Here is a 20,115-nt window from a genome sequence, read left to right on the forward strand (position 1 = left end):
GTTTGTCTATTCTGTTCTTAAATACCTACAATGACGGGGATTCCACAGCCTCCCTGGATACCCTGTTCCAGTGCTTTTAACTATCCTTAGAGTTAGAACGTTTTCATAGAACTGTGGGACTGGAAGGGACCTCGAGAGGTCATCTAGTCCAGTCCTCTGCACTCAAGGTAGGACTAACTATTGTCTAGACCACCCCTAATATCTGACGTGAATCTCCCTTGCTGCAAACTGAGCCAGTTACTTCTTGCCTGATGGTTGGAGGACATGGAGAACAATTGATCACTGTCATGATAGACACCTTCCTTTCCAAAGTGCTCTGAGATCCACTGATGGGTAGTGTATTTTTTATTTTAGTAGTCCCATTGGCTTCAGTATGACTGCTCATGTGACTAAGGGGTTGAGGATCAGAACACTGGTGTGAAAAATGAGTGTGACTTACCATTAATTGGGCATTCTGTGGGTATGGAATTCATCCCTGGCGTAGACAAGTGCCAGGTTGCACCTATCTACAGCAGTGCTGATTTTCTTTCCAGGACTGTTGGAGATGGTCCAGGGGTAAAATGAAGTGTATTGGGCATCCAGGGTACCGCTTGCTCATAAACCTACCTGTTAATTTCTCTTGCTGCCACGTCCCCTTCCTCCCACTTGTGTATCAGAGAGGCCTAGTCTACACACCGACGTGCCCTGACTTAATTACACTGATGCAAAATTCAGTGTGGATACTCTTATTTTGGCTTCAGAGTGGCTTTTTGCCTTTTAGCTTGAACTTGTGCCAAAAAATCCTGTCTTGAACTGAAATAAGAGCTTCCACAGAGCCATTCGGATTTTGATTCGTTTAAAATGATACCTTAAATTACAATTCAAGGTGCGGCGCTGCGTGTAGGTAAGAAATTATGTCCATTTCACACACCCATCTGAATGTCAATTGTTTGTCAGTTACACAACTTTGTCACTTAGGCCTGATCTGTGTGCACGCGCACACACACACTTGCACTGGTTTAACTAAAGGTGTGATTTCTATACCAGTTTAGTTAAACCGATGCAACTTTTGTGTGCAGACACTCTTACATCTATTTAAACCTGGCTTATGTCCGTTTAGTTTGCATCAGTAAATGTATAGGTGCTTAACCTGTATAACCAGTTTCAAACTGATAGAAGAGCGTCCACAAAGGAGTTTGCACGAGTTTAATTAAATTGGTTTATAAACTGATTTAAGTTAAACCAGTGCAACTTTTGTGTGTAGACGAGGTCTTACTCCTGGGTTCTGACCATTTACTCCTGCAGTGTAACTTATACCTCCCCTTGCATTGCTGTTGAATTTGGTTCAGACACATCCACAGGAGTTGAACCCGCTCACATTTGGCTCAACACGTCCCGGATCTTTTCAACTGGTTTTTTCCCTTTTCCCAGTGGTCCGATAAGCCGTGTGCTCCCCATCTGCTGCAGAGGGACAGCTACTATGTTTATTCACAACAAGAACTCAAGGAGAAACTCTACCAAGAAATCATCTCTTTCTTCGACAAGGGCAAAGTGAGTCTCTCTGCAGATCTTGAGTGGCTCTTACAAACAAATTGATCCGGAAAGAAAGGGAAAGATGATAATCTAACAGGCCTGTGTATAAATCAAAAAGCTGGGATTTTTTCAAAGGATTCAATTGAATTTCAGTGGGAATTGGGCACTTAACTCCCTTAGATTCCTTTGAAAATCCAGTGCCCTCTGTGAGTCAAAGGTCTCATCCTGCATGATGCTGAGCACCCTCAACTCTAGAGCTGGCAGAATATCGGGGTGGGGGGTAATTACAAGTGTTTTTCCTGTCTTTCTTTTTCCCTTGACAAACATTTGTATCAAAATTTTTAATGGTGAAAAGAAATTGGTTGATTGTACTGAGCTCCCATTAGCTGAATTCTTAACAGATGGCTCCCCCGTTCCTACCCCATGGTGAGTGTAACTGCCTTGGAAGAGTGGTTTCAGTGGGGGTGGCTGCTCTTCAGGGTGTGTGCTGAGAAAAGGATTTGAGCCTGAAAGGTGGTTATGAGAAGCAAAGCTTTTTTTAAAAAAAAACCACCACCATATGTTCTACCAGCAATCTTTACCAAAAAATGCCTCATTGGTAAGAAGCTAAAACACTCAGACCTGAGGCAGCATGGGGGCCAGTGGGCCACTAGACATGAGTCAGAAGACCTGGGCTCCTTTGTCTCACTATCTGACCTTGGGCATGTCACTTCCCCTCTCCGTATCTCAGTTTCCCCATCAGGGCTAGTGATACTGACACTTCTTCGTAAATCACTTCGAGATCTACAGATGAAAAGTGCTATATAATTATCATGAACATAGTAAGAAATACAGTCTGTATAGTGTGAAGCTCTGGAATGTCTGATATTTTAACAAAGAACTACCTGAAGTGAGCTAAATTTCTTATTTACCTATGGGAGGTAATAAATGCTTTTATAATAAATGTTCTTTTTTACTGTTGTTGTTTTTGTTTCTTTCCTGGAGATGTGGGAGAAAGCAATCCAGCTAAGCAAAGAGTTGGCTGACATGTACGAGAACAAAGTCTTTGATTACGAGGGGCTTAGTAATCTTTTGGTAAGGTCCCTTTTTCTGGCTTGGGTTGGCTGCTGCCTCTTTAAATGGACGTTGCTGGGTAGTTCTGGCCCAAAATATAGGTTATTATTTGTTTAAAGGTTTTTTGCAAAGCTTAATATTAAAGAGGAATATTTTCATTTCTGTTTTTTTAAACTTTCTTTTGCCATTAACATACATGAACAGAATATATCATAGTTTAAATTATACAGGTGTTTTACCCTCCTTTACACTAATAAATTAACGTTTCCATACAAGTATAATACATTTTGCTTCTACCTTTAAAACTATTTCTATATGTCTCACCAACTTATTATTGCTGTAGCACCTGGCAAGCCGCACTCATGGACAGGACCCCATTGTGCCAACATAGAACAAAAAGATGGGTGGGTCCCTGTCCCAAAAAGCTGACTGTCTTATTTAACCTGCAAAGATATAACCAGCTGCTTGCTGTTTTGTGTCCCTGCTCCCCTTCTGCCTACGCCTGGATGTTTGACACCATTTCGTTTGGGCAGCCTCATGCCATGTTTATTTTGTGATATCTCTGAAGACAGTGCAGTCAAGAAATCTAGTGCATGAGAACCAGGAAGTGACATGGATCTAGTGCATGAGAACCAGGAAGCGACATTGAGTATGACCAAAACCAGCCCCTATGTCAGCGAAGTACAAAAGAGTGCTAACACAGGATAAGCAAACATTAAGTGGATGGTTTTTTTACAATTCTTTTGGATTTAATAATAAAAGTCATATTTCATAGATGTGTTGCTAACGGCACAGGGTGAGAAAACAGCCTTGTAAATATGCCTGACAACGTCTCTGTGAGCTCAGAAATGAACACATCAAGGGTTTTCTTTTCCTTTTTTCCCAGAAAAAACGAGCCACGTTTTATGAGAATATTATGAAGGCAATGAGACCTCAGCCGGAATATTTTGCTGTTGGGTATTATGGGATGGGTTTCCCCTCATTCCTCCGGGTAAGAATCCTGCGAGTGCTCAGACATTACAGTGATAGGTTCTACAGAAAACTCTAGAGGTGAGATTTCAGAGGTTTCTAGAGGATTTTGATGCCAAATGCCTATGAATCTGAATGGCAATTGACCGTCTAAATCACTTAAGTGGTATGAAAATCTCACTGGAAATGGCCTGAATTCTCAGTTACACTCGGGCCCTTTTACTTTAGTATAAATGAGAATTCAGGACAGTTTGTTGCCCGTAGCCTGCTGGGTGATCCAAGTGATCTTATATGGACTTCGAGGGAATCTTTCATATGTTTATGTGCTCTCCACAGTCTCTTAACTGCTTATCCTAGTGATCTTCATTGTAAGAGTGGGGTTTTTTTCTTGTAAATAATTGACCCCCCGGTGCCTCCAGACTGAATCGGTCTAATTCAAGGATACGGGTCACTTTGCTCTAGAAAGTTAATGAGATCTGTCAATCCCGGATGCACTGGAATGCAAAGACGCTTCCTGTTTAGGGTTGCGTTAGTGCTGGATCCACACTGTACCAATGTTCCTCAGCCTGCTCAGTTTGGTGACCCGTATTTGAAGTCAAACACATTCACAGCCCCTTTACATTTATTATAAAAGTAAGGGTAACAGTTGTATTCATGCTAACAGTGATACACCTGTATCATTCAGAGGTGTGTGTTTGTGCACGCGCGTGTGTGTGTGTGTGTTTGTTTTTGAGAGGTCGACGGACCATACCTGACCTCGAAGGGGAAGGATGTGCGGAGAGCAGGGGACTGAGATTTTCTTTGCTTTCGATTGTAATAAAATTGTCAATTCCTCATGACTTCCTCTCTGGGGGTTGTGGTCTACTAGTTCTCACACGCACGCACACACGCCTATGCTGTGCCGCAAGTCAGACTAGAATCCTAGTGGTTCCTTCTGGCCTTTAAATATCTATGAATCCAACACATTTGACAAACACCAAAACTGACCACAAAACAGTCCCAATACCATCCATCTTCCCAGCACAAACTGTTGACCTGCCTGGATGTTTAACAAATAGTTTGTGCTGGCTTAGCAACACAAGGCTGGTTTTCTCTTTTCCCTCTCTGGTCTGTTACCCACGAGGTAGGGTGAACAGATGTCCCGATTTTATAGGGACAGTCCCAATATTCGGGGCTTTGTCTTATATAGGCACCTATTACCCCCAAGCCCCTGTCCCAATTTTTTACACTTGCTTTTTGGTTCCCCCCCACCACTAGGACATGTACATGATGGTTAACAACACGTGCTAATATTTTATGTGTGAAATCATTCGAACAAACTCAGTGACCCTTTTGTGGAGATACCAGCAACATACATGGTTGCAAAATGTCACTGCTATGAAAGGTTTACACTTATGAATTCATTGTGGACTTCAAGGCTCAGCCCAATTCCACTGCAGCCTTCATCTCTGCTTATTGTTTGTTCCCACAGTGTATATGTCTGGGTACCTATATGGCACTCCTGACTGTAGTACGAATGCCTCAGAAGCATTAATGGATTTTATCCTGTCAGCTCGCTTATGAAGTATTATCCTCATTTTGCTAATGGAAAACTGGGGCACAGAGTAAAATTAAGTGACTTGGCTGAGGTTACGCAGGAAGACTGTGGCTGAGCTAGGAATTGAACCATGGTCACCTGAGCTTTTGGGGAGTACTTTATTCACTAGACCATGTGTGATGGAGGGATTAGTGGATAGGGTTCTCTGGCCTATATTCAAACTGGATGGTCAGATTTGATGACTACTGTAATCATCTAATCTATTAATCAATGAATTCATAACTAAAACACTGCTTGGCACAAAATTTTAACCACCCAGATCGCGCCCCAAGTGTGTGTGATGTCTGAGTCGCGTCTAATTCTCATTTCCTCCCGCTGCCCGCAGAATAAAATCTTTATCTACCGTGGCAAGGAGTATGAACGGAGGGAAGACTTCAACCTGAAATTGCTGACCCAGTTTCCAAACGCCGAGAAGATGACCAGCACTACACCTCCAGGAGAGGAGATCAAGTCTTCCCCTAAACAGTGTATCTTTTAGTTGTTGTTTGGTTTGTCATATTCAAGCCCTACTTCCTCTGCTTGAGGTGGCAGAATCTGCCATGCTGGTACTTTTTCTGCACAACATGTGATTAGACTGCGGAACTCATTGCCACATTATGTCTTTGAGGTCAAAGACTTAAGAAAATTCAAAGAGGGATCCGACTTCTATATGGATGACATGGAAATACAATAATTACAGTGCTAAAAAATGAATAGGGATATAAAACCTCATGCTTCAGAGTTTAAACCGGTTTGTTAGAAGTTAGGATGACATTTTTATGGGGGTCAGATTATCCCCCAGCTACCCACTGTGGGGTTTCTTGCACCTTCCTAGCAAGTGGCGCCGGCCACTGTTGGAGACAAGACACTGGGCTAGATGGACAATGGGTCTGATCCATTCTGGTGTAGAAGGGGTGAAAGTGGGGTACAAAGAGGTGCCATGTCTCATCTCTTCTGGACAGTGCAGTTTATTGTCAGTCGTGAGGAATCTGATTATTTCCAACCAGAAATTGATACTTTTTAAAATTTACTTTTAATTTTTGTAATAAGTGCTGATGAAAGGTGCCAGGTTCATAGCCCTGGAGATTGATTTCTGGTTCTCCACCTATATACTGGAGTAACTCAGTCAACAGCAGCGGCATGAAACTGGTGCTACAGAGTGGAGAATCAGGCTTTTTTCTCTTTACTAACAGTAAGGGTGATTAACAAATGCCCAAAGAAGTGGAGGATTCTCTTGGTGTCTTCAAGACTCAGATGCCTTTCTGGAAGCTGTGTTTCAGTCAAACACAAATTATTGGGCTCAGTGCAGAGATAGCTTAGTGAAATATTCTGGCCTTTGTCAGACAGGAAGTCAGACTGATACTTCCTTCTGTCCTTAAAAATCTGTGAAGTTCTCAACAGCAAAGACACAGCTCAGGCAGCTTCCCCTGCACACATCAACCCGGCGAGCTATCCGCTTAGAAAAAGTCATTCAAGACTAGACTTGGTATCAAAATTGCCTCCTTCATTTCTGCTGTTTCAGCTGCTTCCTTTGTATCTGTTCGTGTTTGCGCTAACATTTTGGCCAGGGGTAAGCCTGAGCTAAACAACGTGGATGCAGGTGTGAACTCTTCCCAAAGTTGGGGGATGTTTGGATGCAGGGCTTTGGCTTGGTCCATTATAAGAAGTAGCAGCTGCATTGTTGGGATCTGGTACAGGTCCATTTCTGCTGCTTATTGAATCCATTTGAAAGGACAGGCAGTACTGTTGCTCCAAGTACACTGTTACCACAGACGGGTTGATGATTCTGTGAGTCGTTCAATGTCAAGCCTTTTTTTATTATGTTTGGAATCCTGTTTCTTTCAGGCCCTTTGAAATTTTTAACAGAAGCTGTATCCTCACTCGCGCTCTCTGTGTAATAAAATAACATCTTGTCCTTTTACGGTTGTTTCATGAAAGGAACTGAACGTATGTTGCAGACGTTCCTTAAACCTTGCAACACCTCAGTGACATAAGGAATATATAGGGAATTACATCAACCACCATTGAAATGCAGCCAATTCTCAGGAGCAGCGAAGCAGGTGATCAACAGCAATATTAGATGACTGGGCCAGGTTGTGTGGCCCTCCTTTTCGTTCGGGGTTTTACTTTTGGGGCGTCTTCAGTAGAACAATGGCCCCAGAGATTGCAGTAACACTAATAAAAAGTGTTGTGTTTTAGGCCACTATTGTAGACCACGGTATTATTATTTATTTAATCTCCATCATGGCTCACCAGTGCAAGAGCTGGGGTTAGGAACACCTCTTGGCTGATTTTACAAACAAACAGACAGCCTACGTTTGTTAGGTAGCTTTATCAAAGTCTGTTTTCTGGCTGAGAGCTTTGAAGTGGGCTCCGAAATGCAGACATGCTCTGCGTCTGCAAAGCACGTGTCTGTAACGCTCAAGGGAAACTGCATTAGCTGGCATTAGTAGCAGCAGATTCCTTCGGCTCTTTATGAGCCAGTTCTTAGAGGGTGGCACGCACGCACGCACTATTACACTAGGTCTTGTGAATGAATAACGTGCATACTTTAAATGTCATGACAACAGTGCAGGGGACACGGGGATTGTTCAGAAATCCGACGCTAAAGAAAATGAGAAGGATGTTCCCTTCCTTCCTTTTATTCTCCCATCCGAGATCCTGGCGTTTTCCATCCTTAACGGGAACCCCGCAGATGTGCAGTGCTTTATAGTGAAGCCTGTGATGAACCTGCCACCCAACTATAAAGACAAGCCTGTTCCGGAGCAGATCTTAAAGTAACTTCCTTTCCTTTCCTTGTTCTCTCTTAGGAACGCCGAGGGGGCTATCAAGGGCACCAAGCCCAATTTAGCCCGCCCGAGCTGTGGCTTTCCTAAACCTGGGAAACTTAAAAACTCCACATTTGCCACTGGCCAGTGATTATGATGCCAGAATATTTCCATTTCAAAGCACAGGTGTCTGGGGAGGAGATGAATGTTGAGGTTTTTAATGGAGTTCATTGCGTTTCCCCGAGCTCAGCCAGCGCGATCCCCCTGTTTGAATTCACTCGCCGCTGGTTCTAAACTAACCACGTTTAAACACAGTTGTGTACAGCTCCGGAGCCTTCAAGGCTTAGCTGCCCTATTATTTTGTTTGTTGTATTTCCATAGCCTCTAGCGGTTTCTGTTGAAATTGGGTGCCTCATGCTGTACAGTGAGAGACGGTCCCTGTCCTAAAAAGTTTGTATGCTAAATAAACAAGATGAAGAGAGAGGATGGAAGGGGAAACTGAGGCAGGGAGGTCAAGTGACTTGCCCAAGGTTACACGGCTGGTTATTGGCAGAATTGTAGCAAGGGAGGGACTTGGTCTCCTACAGGAATCCAGTAGTAGTTCGTGGCATTCATCCTGCAGGCTGAGTGGGAATTCCAAAGCTCCTTGATTATTATATAGTTGTGATATAACGTGGGGGGGGAGGGGGGACGTGGAGTTGTGCTGCCCACACAGGCCAGAAGATTGTGTTCACAAACATGTAAGAGCTGTGTTTTTAAATCTGGTAGGCACAGGACATCCTGATCTTCCACCCGCACCTTGGCAGCAGGACCCACCTGGTGGAGAGATCTGCTACCTGATTTCCCAGACCAGTAATGGTGTTGCAGGGCAGAGTAGAGGGTACTCACAACTTGGTCCTCATCTTCCCCAGGGCTAAAGTATAGGTAGAACATGGCTTTTTGCAAAGTGCACAGGGGAGAATAAATTGTAGACCATGGCTGGGCCACAACCATGTTTAAGCCTAGCTATTTTGGGAAAAGAACAAAAGGAGGAGGAGAAAACCCCCCTACTTATTGTGTCCTTCCTTAGCTACTACAGAGCCAATGAGGTGCAGCAGTTCACATATTCCCGGCCGTTTAGGAAAGGAGAAAAAGATCCGGAGAATGAATTTGCGGTGAGTCCTTCACTTTCTGTTCAAAACGCCTCGATTCTCTAAGCAATGGGGGAACTGCTCTTTGTGCATTGCCTTTCTCTTCCTTTCAGAGGGCCCTGACACCTTGGTACCTACCGAAGCACCAAACAGTGATATGAAAATCAACAGATCTAGAACGTGTTCCTCATCTCCCCAGCTGTAGCAACGGGATTTGATTTTTTAAATGTGGGGAAAATCAAGAGCTGGGCCTGATACCATGATCTGAACACAGAGCTGATCTGCTCTGGAATGGAGGTCTGGAGCTGGGGTCCTGTCACTTGGAATTCTTACCCAGTAGTCCAAGATGGGTCTCTTAAGCAGCATCCCTATGGAGTGCAAATGTGTGACTGGGGTTTGTGGTGGGTGTGATGATGTGTGAGGGAATCAAGCCCAAACCCATAATAAAGCCTCAGTAAAGACCACAGCACTTTGAATTTAATCCAGCAATGGAGGTGAGAATTTCAGTAGAGTTTATTTCAGAGTAGCAGCCATGTTAGTTTGTATCTGCAAAAAGAAAAGGAGTACTTGTGGCACCTTAGAGACTAACAAATTTATTTGAGCATAAGCTTTTGTAAGCTACAGCTCACTTCATCGGATGCAGATGTAGAGTTTATGGAGCCTGAGTGTAGCATGTTAGCATCTGTTTTTGTTGCTTCCCAGAAGAGCCATTGCTGCTATGGAGTGGTGATGCGCGATGTAACGCACTGTCTCAATGTGTTGTATCCCGCTCTAGGGGCTGGTCCACGTAGAGGGTAACAACCTATTATTGCTACTAGCTAATGGACTTACTCCGTTAGCTTTAATGGTAGGAAGCTGTGCTTTGCTGCTGAAAGGCCTGGGTTCTACCCCTGTTGTTGACCTGTCACGATCACACGGAAGTCATTAAATCAGCTCAGTGAGTTGCAGCAGTCTGGTCTAGAGGTGCTGGAAGCCTGGCCTTGAGCCCTAAAACATGTGGGAGTTGAATTGCAATGATTTCCTTATGACTTTGTCTCTTGAATTCCCTGACCAGACCATGTGGATTGAAAGAACAACCTACACAACCGCCTACACGTTCCCAGGCATCCTCAAGTGGTTTGAAGCCAAACAGATTACGACGGTGAGTCCTTGGAAGAGGTGCATTCCGGTACAGGGACTTTACATGTCAATATCTGGTCAACGCTGGGCTTTTGCCAGGCTGGATCAGACCTTTGGCCCATCGTGTCTGATGTGCTGACTCCAGCAATGGCCAATACCTCATATTTCAGAGGAAGGCAACCCCCTGTATCTTCTATAATGCACCTGGCTATTTGACCAGTGCAGCAGGGAACCCAACCGCACACAAAAAAAGTCCCAGGATAATTGTACGGTGCTATTGCCAAATGCACCTCTATTTCAAACCCACCGCGCGTGGTGGTAGGGAAAGGCCCAGTTCACCAAAAACATGTTTTGTGTGCTTTAGTCCCATTGAAATCATGGGGATTTAAATAAGTGCTTTAAGTTAACCACACACTTAAGTGCTTTGCTGAATTTAGGTCCAGTCCCAGATTTCTGCAGGTTATTGGCATGAGAAACGGTCTTTCTTAAAGATATGGTGAATGGGGCCCCTGTACAAGTAGAAAGAATGAATCCTCTGTGTGTCAAGTTCTGGGCTGTTTTTTAATGTGTCCATCACTTTGTGTCTTTATTGTACATTATCCCCCCTCTGGCAGGTTGAAAGCTACATAGGGCAGGGGACAGTATTAGACAGAAGCAGTTGTTGGGGCTCTTTCTCTTTTGGGGGCCCTGTGGTTCTGGGCTGACTTGAGAACACACAGGTTATCCTGATCTTCCCCTCTCCCCAACATACCCTGGCAGCAGATCCCACAGGGTGGGGAGAGCTGCTACCTAATCTCCCACTCCAGCAATGGTCATGCAGGGCCTGAGTGGGAGACACATGCAGCTTGATCCTCGTCACCCCAACTGGCAGGAGCATCAGATCAGAAGGAGATGACCCGCTGAATGACTGATCTCTGTTTTCCCACTGGCAGCAGGATGCACATAGAGAGGAAGGGGGGAAAGCCACTGTCCAATCTCCCACTCCTGCAGGACTGGAAGGGAGGTGGTACTTGTACCAATCTACCATTCTAGCAGCAGAATGGGATCAGGAAGCCGCTCGGAATCCTCTTGTCTGCCCTGCTTTTCCCCTGCTCTTGGTTTGAGGCCCAGCCCTGTGCTACGGTGTGCGAAAATTCACGGGCAGGATGGCGGGAGTTTCCAGAGAGGGTCAACGAGGGATTTCTCAGTCTTCTCTTCATTACCGTTCAGGAGGAGATCAGCCCTTTGAAGAATGCCATCGAAACCATGGAGCTAACCAATGAGAAAATCAGCAACAGCGTCCAACAGCATGCCTGGGATCGTGCCCTGCCTCTGCACCCGCTCTCCATGCTGCTGAATGGCATTGTGGACCCTGCAGTCATGGGGGGATACACCAACTATGAAAAGGTCAGCTGGCTCTGTGTAGCGCTTATCTCTCGACCAAGGTGTTGACTTCCAAGTGGAAGGATGGTCTTGTGGCTGAAGCACTGACCTGGCTCTTGGTTCAATTCCTAGCTACTACACGGACTTTGGGCAAGTCGCTAAAGGCCAGATTTTTAAAGGTATTTAGGTGCTTAACAGGATTTTCAAAAGCACCTATGATCTTAGCACCCATCAGTGGGCGCCTAAGTAGCTTTTAAAAATCTGTCCCTTAATCTCTCAATGCCGAAATTGCCCATCTGTAAAATGAGGATAATACTGCTTCCCTTCTTTCGCTCACCACTGTTCTAATCTGTATAGATTCAAAGAACAATAGAAAGAACAAAGGTAAGCAGAGGAAGGATGGTCTAGTGGTTAGGGTGCTAGTCTAGGAATGGAGAGAAATGGGTTCTGTTCCTTGCTGTGCCACAAACTTGGGCAAATCACGTAGTTGCTCTGTGCCTCAGTTCTCCATCTGTATAATGGGAACAACAATACTTCCCTACATCACAAGGATGTTGTGAGGATAAATACATAAAAGATAGTGAGGTGCTGTGGTGATGGAAGCCAGATAAGTGCGTGGGGGGGTAGGTCTGCCCTTAAAATTATATTGACTTAGCTATGGTGCTCAGGGCTGTGGAAATCTTCATGCCGTAATTAGGTCTATTTAATCCCTGGTATAGACACACCTAGGTTGACAGAAGAATTCTTCCATCAACTTAGCTACCACCTTTTTGAGAGGTGGAGGATCAGCTACATCAGTGGAAAAACCCCTTCTGTCGATACAGAAAGCACCCACGCTACAGCAGTATAGAGTAGAGTGTCCTAGAATCATAGAATATCAGGGTTGGAAGGGACGTCAGGAGGCCATCTAGTCCAACCCCCTGCTCAAAGCAGGACCAGTCCCCCATTTTTGCCCCAGATCCCAAATGGCCCCCTCAAGGATTGAACTTACAACCCTGGGTTTAGCAGGCCAATGCTCAACTCAATGCTCAACCCACTGAGCTATCCCTCCCCCCCCGGTAAACAGAGTAGACAGAGATCAAAGTAAATTGACTTGTGTCTCAGTTTTAATAATGTAAAGTGACGACAGGAAGACAGGGTTTTTTTTTTATAATCACTGTCTAGCTGTCAATATATATTTTGTCTTGATAGCGTGACAGCAAAGAGCAGTCGAATCAGAATGACAACACAATCTGTCCCTTCGCAGTTTGTGCCTTTTTTTGGCATGGCATGTATCTCCCTTGTTAATTATGCTGAGCTGAAGACAGTTATTACCCCAGCCTCTAATCACATCGCAGAGTCCTGAATAATGCCATCTCTGGCATGAAATGTCGTGGTGGTTTTCATAGCTTCAGTGTGTGGCGCTGGAAACGTGTTTGATTTTTAAAAAGTGTCGTGATCAAACAAAATGAAGCACAAACATTGAAGGGACTTGTGTCAGATTTAACCCTGGTGTCAATCCCCCGATTCCAGAGGGATTGCACACTCCAGCAGGGATGAATGTGACGAAGTATTTTCCCATTTTATGAATTAAAGTTAACGTAAAGTTAAGATTTATGAAAATGGGAAAGCATTTAAAACAAGGAAACTCCAGGTATTTGTAACCACATCTGGAAATACTCACAACCGGTTCATATTTTCCTACCTCGACTAAGGATCAGCAGAGAGAGAGTTTGGCATTTGTGGGCGGCCTGAATCCTGAGCTTTAATTGTGTCATTGTAGCTGGAAGCCAAAAGTCTCCATTGTACCATGGGCGTGCTTTCTTCCTCGAATAATTAAACTCTTCCAAGAAAAGTACTTTGGGTCCAGCCCTGCAGTTCTCTCTCAGGCTACCCAGCTGTTGACCTCAGTGGGAGTTTAGGCTTTGCAGAACCATACTCCATTGGCCTGCAAACACCTGTACATAAAATCCAGTTAACAGAGTGCCGTTTTAAAAGTGGATGGAAAGCTAACAAGTATTTTACCTAGAAAATGTTCTTTAAAATTACTTATCCTGTGAACTGTGATTGTGGGAAACTTTGAGACTACGTTCGGTCACAAACCATGTGAATTGGTGGGAATTGAGTCCTGTTTTAAGGATCCAAATCAGGAAATGATTTAAGAACATGCTTAACTTTAGGCATGAGTTTAAATTCCTTTGGCTTCAACGTGTGGTTAAAGCTAAGCACATACTTAAGTGCTCTCTTGAGTTACAGGTGTTTTACTGAACCAGGGACCTTAGTGAAAGCTTAACTGTGGAATCGCTACTGTTGCTTCCGTCACAAAACCCCATATAATTGCTCTGCTGGGGAATCAGTTCCACTTGTGGGCTTGGATTCCTCAGCACAGGGGTACCACAGGCACAAGGGTGGCTTATTAACCTTTTTGAGGTTGGAGTTAAAAATTGTGTGTTTTGGGTACAGTTTTGAAGGACTGCATGAGTACTCTGTTGCTTGTATGCTGGAGTTTAAAGAAACTTTGTTACTGAGATGTGGATTGTTTTGGAGTCTTCTGGCTTTTGGGTGGTAGGTCGGGTGAAGTGAGGTTACTCTGGATATTAATACATAGCGCAGGTCAAATGCTGAGGAAACGCTTTACCTTTTTTATTTTTCCCACTGAAATTTTGAAAATCAAAAATATTCAGCCAAGTGGTTGTACTTTAGCAAATTTCAATGGAGAAAAAATGTCAAAAACGCTTGAGGGGGAAAAAAGCATTTTTCTTACGGTTTTTGAGAGAAACAATGTTAGCTCTTAATTTATTAAAGAAGAAGAAGAAGAAAGTTCTAGCAGCTGTAACATCAGACCACACTCGTTAAGAGACCTGGGAATCTTATTGAAAGAAAGTATTTCACTAAGGGTAAGGACCCTGTCTGAAACTCGTTGGTCTGAAACAGATCTTTGTCGCTTGCTATTGGTATTCTTCAGGTCAAAAGCCAACTATAAAGAAAACATAATGTTTTTATGCCTTCTGCTTTCCTCTTTGCTTTCAGGCCTTTTTCACGGAGAAGTATCTCCAAGAACATCCTGAAGACCAAGATAAAATTGAACTACTTAAGCAATTAATTGCCTTACAGGTACCATATTGGGACGGGGGGAGAGAGAAAGAGAGAGGGAGAATTGTCACATTGTGTGTGTGTGTGTGTGTGTGAGACGTTTGTACAAAATTTTGAAACAACACAAAGAAGAGAGGTGTTAAAAGAACGCAGTTGCAATGTCTGTACAATCGTCCCTTATTTTAAAAAGTTCTATGGTATTCTTACTTAGTGGTCCAAAACACTTCAGTCGCACTATGGCACAGGCTAACTTCCTCTTAACCCTAGGGGAAGTTGAGCTTTGATTAGAACCACATTGCTTGGCCTACAAACACCTGTGCATCCAGTCCAGGTAACAGAATGTAGAATACAAATAGACGTATGTAATCTAAAGACTGAGTTAGGTCAGAGCTGAATTTTAAAACTAGATGAAAAATTATCAAGTATTGTACCTAGAAAATGCTCTTAAATTTCTTTTTCCTCTGAACGGTACTGCAGTGCTTTGGACTATTATTCTGGAATATGATGGGTAGATTTTTCTCATTATCCTAAACAGTTGCTCATCCCTTTTTCCTTTTTATTATTATTTATTTCTCTTCTTTACCCCACTTTTTTTTTTTCATAATTCTGACGGTTGAAAAGTCACACAGCCTGACCTGCTCTGTATGTAACCATTAAAATCGATAAGGAAGTTGTCATGAAAATTCCACTGCAGTAGGATGTCAACTTGTTCCCATATATTTCCATGTAATGAAGCCAGGTTAAAGCTACTTCACAGTTATATTGCTTTGGAGACCGAGTGCTCTCCCCACACTTCACATACCCCATGCTACACACATACAGGATCATCGTGTGAACGCTGGGGGTTTGGAAGTGACAGAGAGAGAGAGAACTCCTTCTCGACCCCTGCAGCACTCAGCTTGTACTCTGGAGCATGAGAATTGATTTTCTTGCTTGCTTGCTTGCTCATAGCATTAGCTCATAGTATTTTGCGCCTTCTTTTAGATGCCTTTGCTGGCTGAAGGGATTAGGATTCATGGTCAGAAACTGACAGAGCAGCTGAAGCCCCTGCATGACAGACTGACAACCTGCTTCAAAGAGCTGAAGAAGAAAGTAGAGAAGCTCTATGGTGTGATAACTCTGGTAAACATGACTTGTTTGTTTAGTGCAGTGTCTTAAAGAAACAGCCCGGAATTACCCTCTCCTTGTGAGTAGCATTTCCCAGCTCCTCACAGCTTTTGTTTAATATCGTCTGCAGCCTTCCTCCCTGACGGAGAGGAAGCAGAGCAGGTCAGGCTCCGTGGTATTGCCCTACATCATGTCTTCCACGCTGAGACGGCTGTCTGTCACCTCTGTGACTTCCTCTGTGGTATCTACGTCCTCCACCTCATCTGACAGCGCCTCCTCCAGGCCAGGATCTGACGGGTTAGTGACTGGCCCTTTCAAAAATGTCAGACATTTATGGGGAGTGGGAATCACTTTTGCTCGTGGAGGTTATTTTAATATCGCCTTCTCAAGGGATGCAGCTTTATAACTTTCTCTTGCTTTTAAAATGGGGTTTCATCTAACCAGCAAATAATAGTACTGAGTTCTTACAGAGCACTTTTCGTCAGTAGATCTCAAAGGGGTTTAGAATGGGGGTCAATGTCATTATCCCCACTTTACAGATGGGGAAACTGAGGCACAGAGAGGCAGGGGAGACTTATCCAAGATCACCCAGGAGGCCAGTGGCAGAGCTGGGAATTGAACCCACGTCTCCTGAGTCCCAGTCTGATACCCTATCTGCTAGTCTGCCAAATGATGTGGGTACTATAGTACAGTGAAATCACAGCATTTCTGTTCTCCTAAGAGAATCACTGAACCCTGGAAGATGGAGATTAAAACATCCTATGAGGTCTGTAGTCCAGTGGTTCCCGAATTGTGGCCTGCAGAGAACTGGATGGTCAGTTAGTGCTACCTCAGCTGCTGTGTTTCCAGCTGGGAAATGGTACAGAAGGGAATTGCAATCCTTTCCTGACGTTACTGTTCCACATACGCATTTGTCAGCTCTTACGCCACAGGGCCTAACTGCCTTGCCCACGGTCACAGAGCAGATCAGTGGCAAAGCAGGGAAGAGACCCGCAGGTTTTCCTGACTCTCAGGCCAGTGCTCGGTTCATTGGACAACACTTCCTTCAATGCATAACACAATGCAATTTCAAAAGTGCCCAAGTAACTTAAGCGCACAAGCCCCTTTGACAGGTTTCAGAGCAGCAGCCGTGTTAGTCTGTGTTCGCAACAAGAACCGGAGGACTTGTGGCACCTTAGAGACTAACCAATTTATTTGAGCATAAGCTTTCGTGAGCTACAGCTCACTTCATCGGATGCATGTAGCTCACGAAAGCTTATGCTCAAATAAATTGGTTAGTCTCTAAGGTGCCACAAGAAGTCCCTTTGAAAGTCTTGTGCTCCTAACTCACTTCTGCACAATTACTTTCGTGCATACTAAAAAGTGAGGGCCTTCTCACTGGAGGGCTAATGCTTCTGGCTTTGTGTCTGTCCTTCTGTATGGGCTGCAGATCCATTCTCGAGCCTCTCTTGGAGAGAAGGCTGTCGACGGCTTCCAAGGCTGAAGAGCTGCCTGTCAAGGAAGACGCCGATAACCGGATTAACAAATTCAAGCGGAAGGACCGGAGTATTAGCAAGTCTCAGGTTATTGTGGAGAAGGAGCCAGAAGCTGAACTGACTTCCAAAACGGTAACAATAATAGTCGTAATAATAAAATCCGCAGTGGGGGTTTCATAGTTCTTCCTTCTCCTTCAGCCTTGTTTGTCATTGGGATCTTCATTCAATACTGGAAGGGGTTCGAATACCAAAAGCCCTGGTCAGCTAAATAATTACTTGCCTGTTGTTTGGAAACCTTGTTTCAGGAGCCACAGTGCAGTTTGATTTGAAGTAGAAACTTGAAGTCCCAGGTGGTGAAAGTTCCACTAGGGGAGTGCTCATCACCCTCGTCTCTCACAGACGCCCGGGACAGTTTCAAACAGGCAGCTGCTATCTAGCCACTCAAAAAATCGAGCTGGAGGGCCAGATCCTCAGCAGGTATAAATCAGCATGGCTCCATTGGAGTCAAATGTATAGCAGCTGAGGATTTGCCCTGCGATTTAGGAATTGAGAAGGGACGATCCAGTGGTTAGGACACTAGACTTGAAAGAGAGGCTGCTCTGCCACAGATCGGTGACCTTGGACAAGTCATTTAGGGCCTCATTGTAAAAGGTATTTGGGTGCCTCACTCCCATTGATTTCAATGGGAATTAGAAGCCTGGCTGGCTCACGCCCTGAGGGAGGGACCGCAAAACTGGTCTACGTGCAGCTCTGGGATTGAAGATGTGTTGAATTTGGGCCTGATCCGACGCCATTTAAGTGCTACTGTTGATTTCAATGGGAGTAGAATCTAGGGCTTCATCCATAGGTTGAGCTGTGAGCTGCTCTTTGCTTTTGACCCCGATTCAGCGGAGCACTTAAGCATGTAGAAGATCAGGGAGAAAAGTCTGGCAGACAACTCGGCTGTTGGTTAATGCCCCACCACACGATAGGGAGCTAAGAAAGGCAGAGAAGAATTCTTAGTAAAATCTGTACCTCTGAGGGTAAATTCCCCGTATGATTGGCTCAGTGAAACACATGAGGCTTTTGGGTTGTATTTTTCTTACTACATTGCAAAATACACAGATGTTGATTTGGAGAAGTGTTTGCAGGGAAGTCAGGAGTCTATTCCATGACTGACTAGTCCAGTTGAGGATTTAGGGAGACTCTGGTGTGACCCTGGGCAGCACTGGCTGTATAAATTAATCTGAAAGCTAGAGACCCACAGGCTTGGCCTGTGTGCAGCAGCCTCAATAGTTCTCTCTTATATTCGTTATGCCCAGGTCCTGTCTCTTCTGCACAGTGAAAAACACACCAGCATTCAGCGGTGAAAGGTGGCTAATGCAATAGATCTCCACAAAGAATACGTTGTGTTCTGTAATATTTGTAAACCCTGTCAACTTCTCCTGACCCGTAATGAAGTGTCATCTAGAAATGGACCAAAATATTGCATAGGCTGGATTTTCAACATCTGTGTCAAATTTCAGCTATGTTTAGCTATTGGAGGGGGGCAGTGTTTAACAGAAGAGGAATTGGGCAGGGACAGACTCTCTAAATGGAGCTGTTGAAGGCACCATCCCCGCAGAAAGTCAACAGCAGGTTAAATAAGATGTTAGTCTATCTATCTAGATCAGGGGTGAGCAAACTTTTTGGCCCGAGGGCCACATCAGGGTGCGCAACTGTATGGGGGGCCAGGTAGGGAAGGCTGTGCACATGTCCCCAAACAGCCTAGCCCCTGCCCCCATCTGACCCCTCCCACTTCCCGCCCCCCTGACTGCCCCCCTCAGAACTTCCCACCCATCCAACCCCGCCCCGCCCCCTGCTCCTTGTCCCCTGACTGTCCCCTCCTGGGACCCCCGCCCCCTGACTGTCCCCCTCAGAACCCCCCACCCATCCAACCCCCGCCCCCTGCTCCTTGTCCCTTGACCACCCCACCCCCTGTCTAAATCCCCCCGCTCCCCAAACCTCTGCCCCATGCAACTGCCCCCTGTCCCCTGACTACCCCCAGGGACCCCCTACCCCTTATCCAATCCCCGGCCCCCTTACCATGCTGCTTAGAGCAGCATGTCTGGCAGCCACGCCACCTGGCCAGAGCTAGACATGCCGCTGCTCTGCCCTGCAGGAGTGTGCATCCCGCTGCCCAGAGTGCTGCCGGCACGGCAGCGGCATGGCTGCAGGGGAGGGGGAACAGCGGGGCAGGGAGCTCAGGGGCCGGGCAGGACAGTACAGTCCCGCGGGCCGTAGTTTGCCCACCTCTGATCTAGATACTCCTGCAGCCCCCATCTCTGTAGTATTTGAGCGCCATACGATCATTATTGAATATTCCCTCATGGCATCGCTGTGAGGTAATGCCAGTATCATTAGCTCCATTTCACAGACTGGGCAACTGAGGCAAAGATTTTCAAAGAAGCCTAAGGGAATTAAGCACCCAACTCCCAATCTGGGTGTCTAACTTCCTTAGGCGCCTTTGAAAATCTCAGCCAGCGAGGTCAAGCAACTTGACCAAGGCCGCACCAGAAGTTTGTGGCATGGTTAAGAATTGCATCTAGTTCTCCCAAGTTCCAAACCAGTAGGACTCCATGAGCAAGACCCGTCCTTCCTTAGTTGGAATAAGAGAGGGACTGGTTCTGCGAAATGCAGCCTCTTGGACTGAATGACCCACACGGTCTCTTCTGGTCCTGGTACTGATTACCTGAACCATTTTTCTTTGCCTTCTCTCAGGAGCTGCTCCTTGCAAAAGTGTCCATAGAATGGCTAGGCCAAATGCAACTGTTTTCCACCCTGAATTCCTTCCCTGATATCAGAAGCCTCTTCCTTCCTTACCTGATACAATGAAATCTTTGTGAGCAGTGCTATCCAGTTTATAAGGTTCCCACTGAAAATTTGACCAGCAGTGCTAGCATCATATGTCATAGGAGTTACAGCACTCGCCTTTTGACATTGCTTTGCCAGTT

General features: G+C 45.1%; 1 protein-coding gene across 4 annotated transcripts in view; it reads left to right on the forward strand.

The window, feature by feature from the left end:
- Positions 1 to 20,115, forward strand: part of DOCK5 (dedicator of cytokinesis 5) — a 132,456-nt gene that overhangs the window by 100,625 nt on the left and 11,716 nt on the right. The window contains exons 38-49 of one of the 4 annotated variants that reach the window (XM_037886154.2): positions 1,411 to 1,530; positions 2,497 to 2,586; positions 3,452 to 3,556; positions 5,457 to 5,598; positions 7,806 to 7,887; positions 8,948 to 9,032; positions 10,063 to 10,149; positions 11,337 to 11,513; positions 14,499 to 14,582; positions 15,546 to 15,683; positions 15,799 to 15,965; positions 17,098 to 17,275. In XM_037886154.2, coding sequence (XP_037742082.1) covers positions 1,411 to 1,530; positions 2,497 to 2,586; positions 3,452 to 3,556; positions 5,457 to 5,598; positions 7,806 to 7,887; positions 8,948 to 9,032; positions 10,063 to 10,149; positions 11,337 to 11,513; positions 14,499 to 14,582; positions 15,546 to 15,683; positions 15,799 to 15,965; positions 17,098 to 17,275 — 1,455 coding nt within the window. The other 3 variants (XM_043536224.1, XR_006287520.1, XM_043536225.1) reach the window with 3 other exon arrangements.

The sequence above is a fragment of the Chelonia mydas genome, chromosome 26 (genome assembly GCF_015237465.2).
Source record: "Chelonia mydas isolate rCheMyd1 chromosome 26, rCheMyd1.pri.v2, whole genome shotgun sequence".
NCBI lineage: Eukaryota > Metazoa > Chordata > Testudines > Cheloniidae > Chelonia > Chelonia mydas.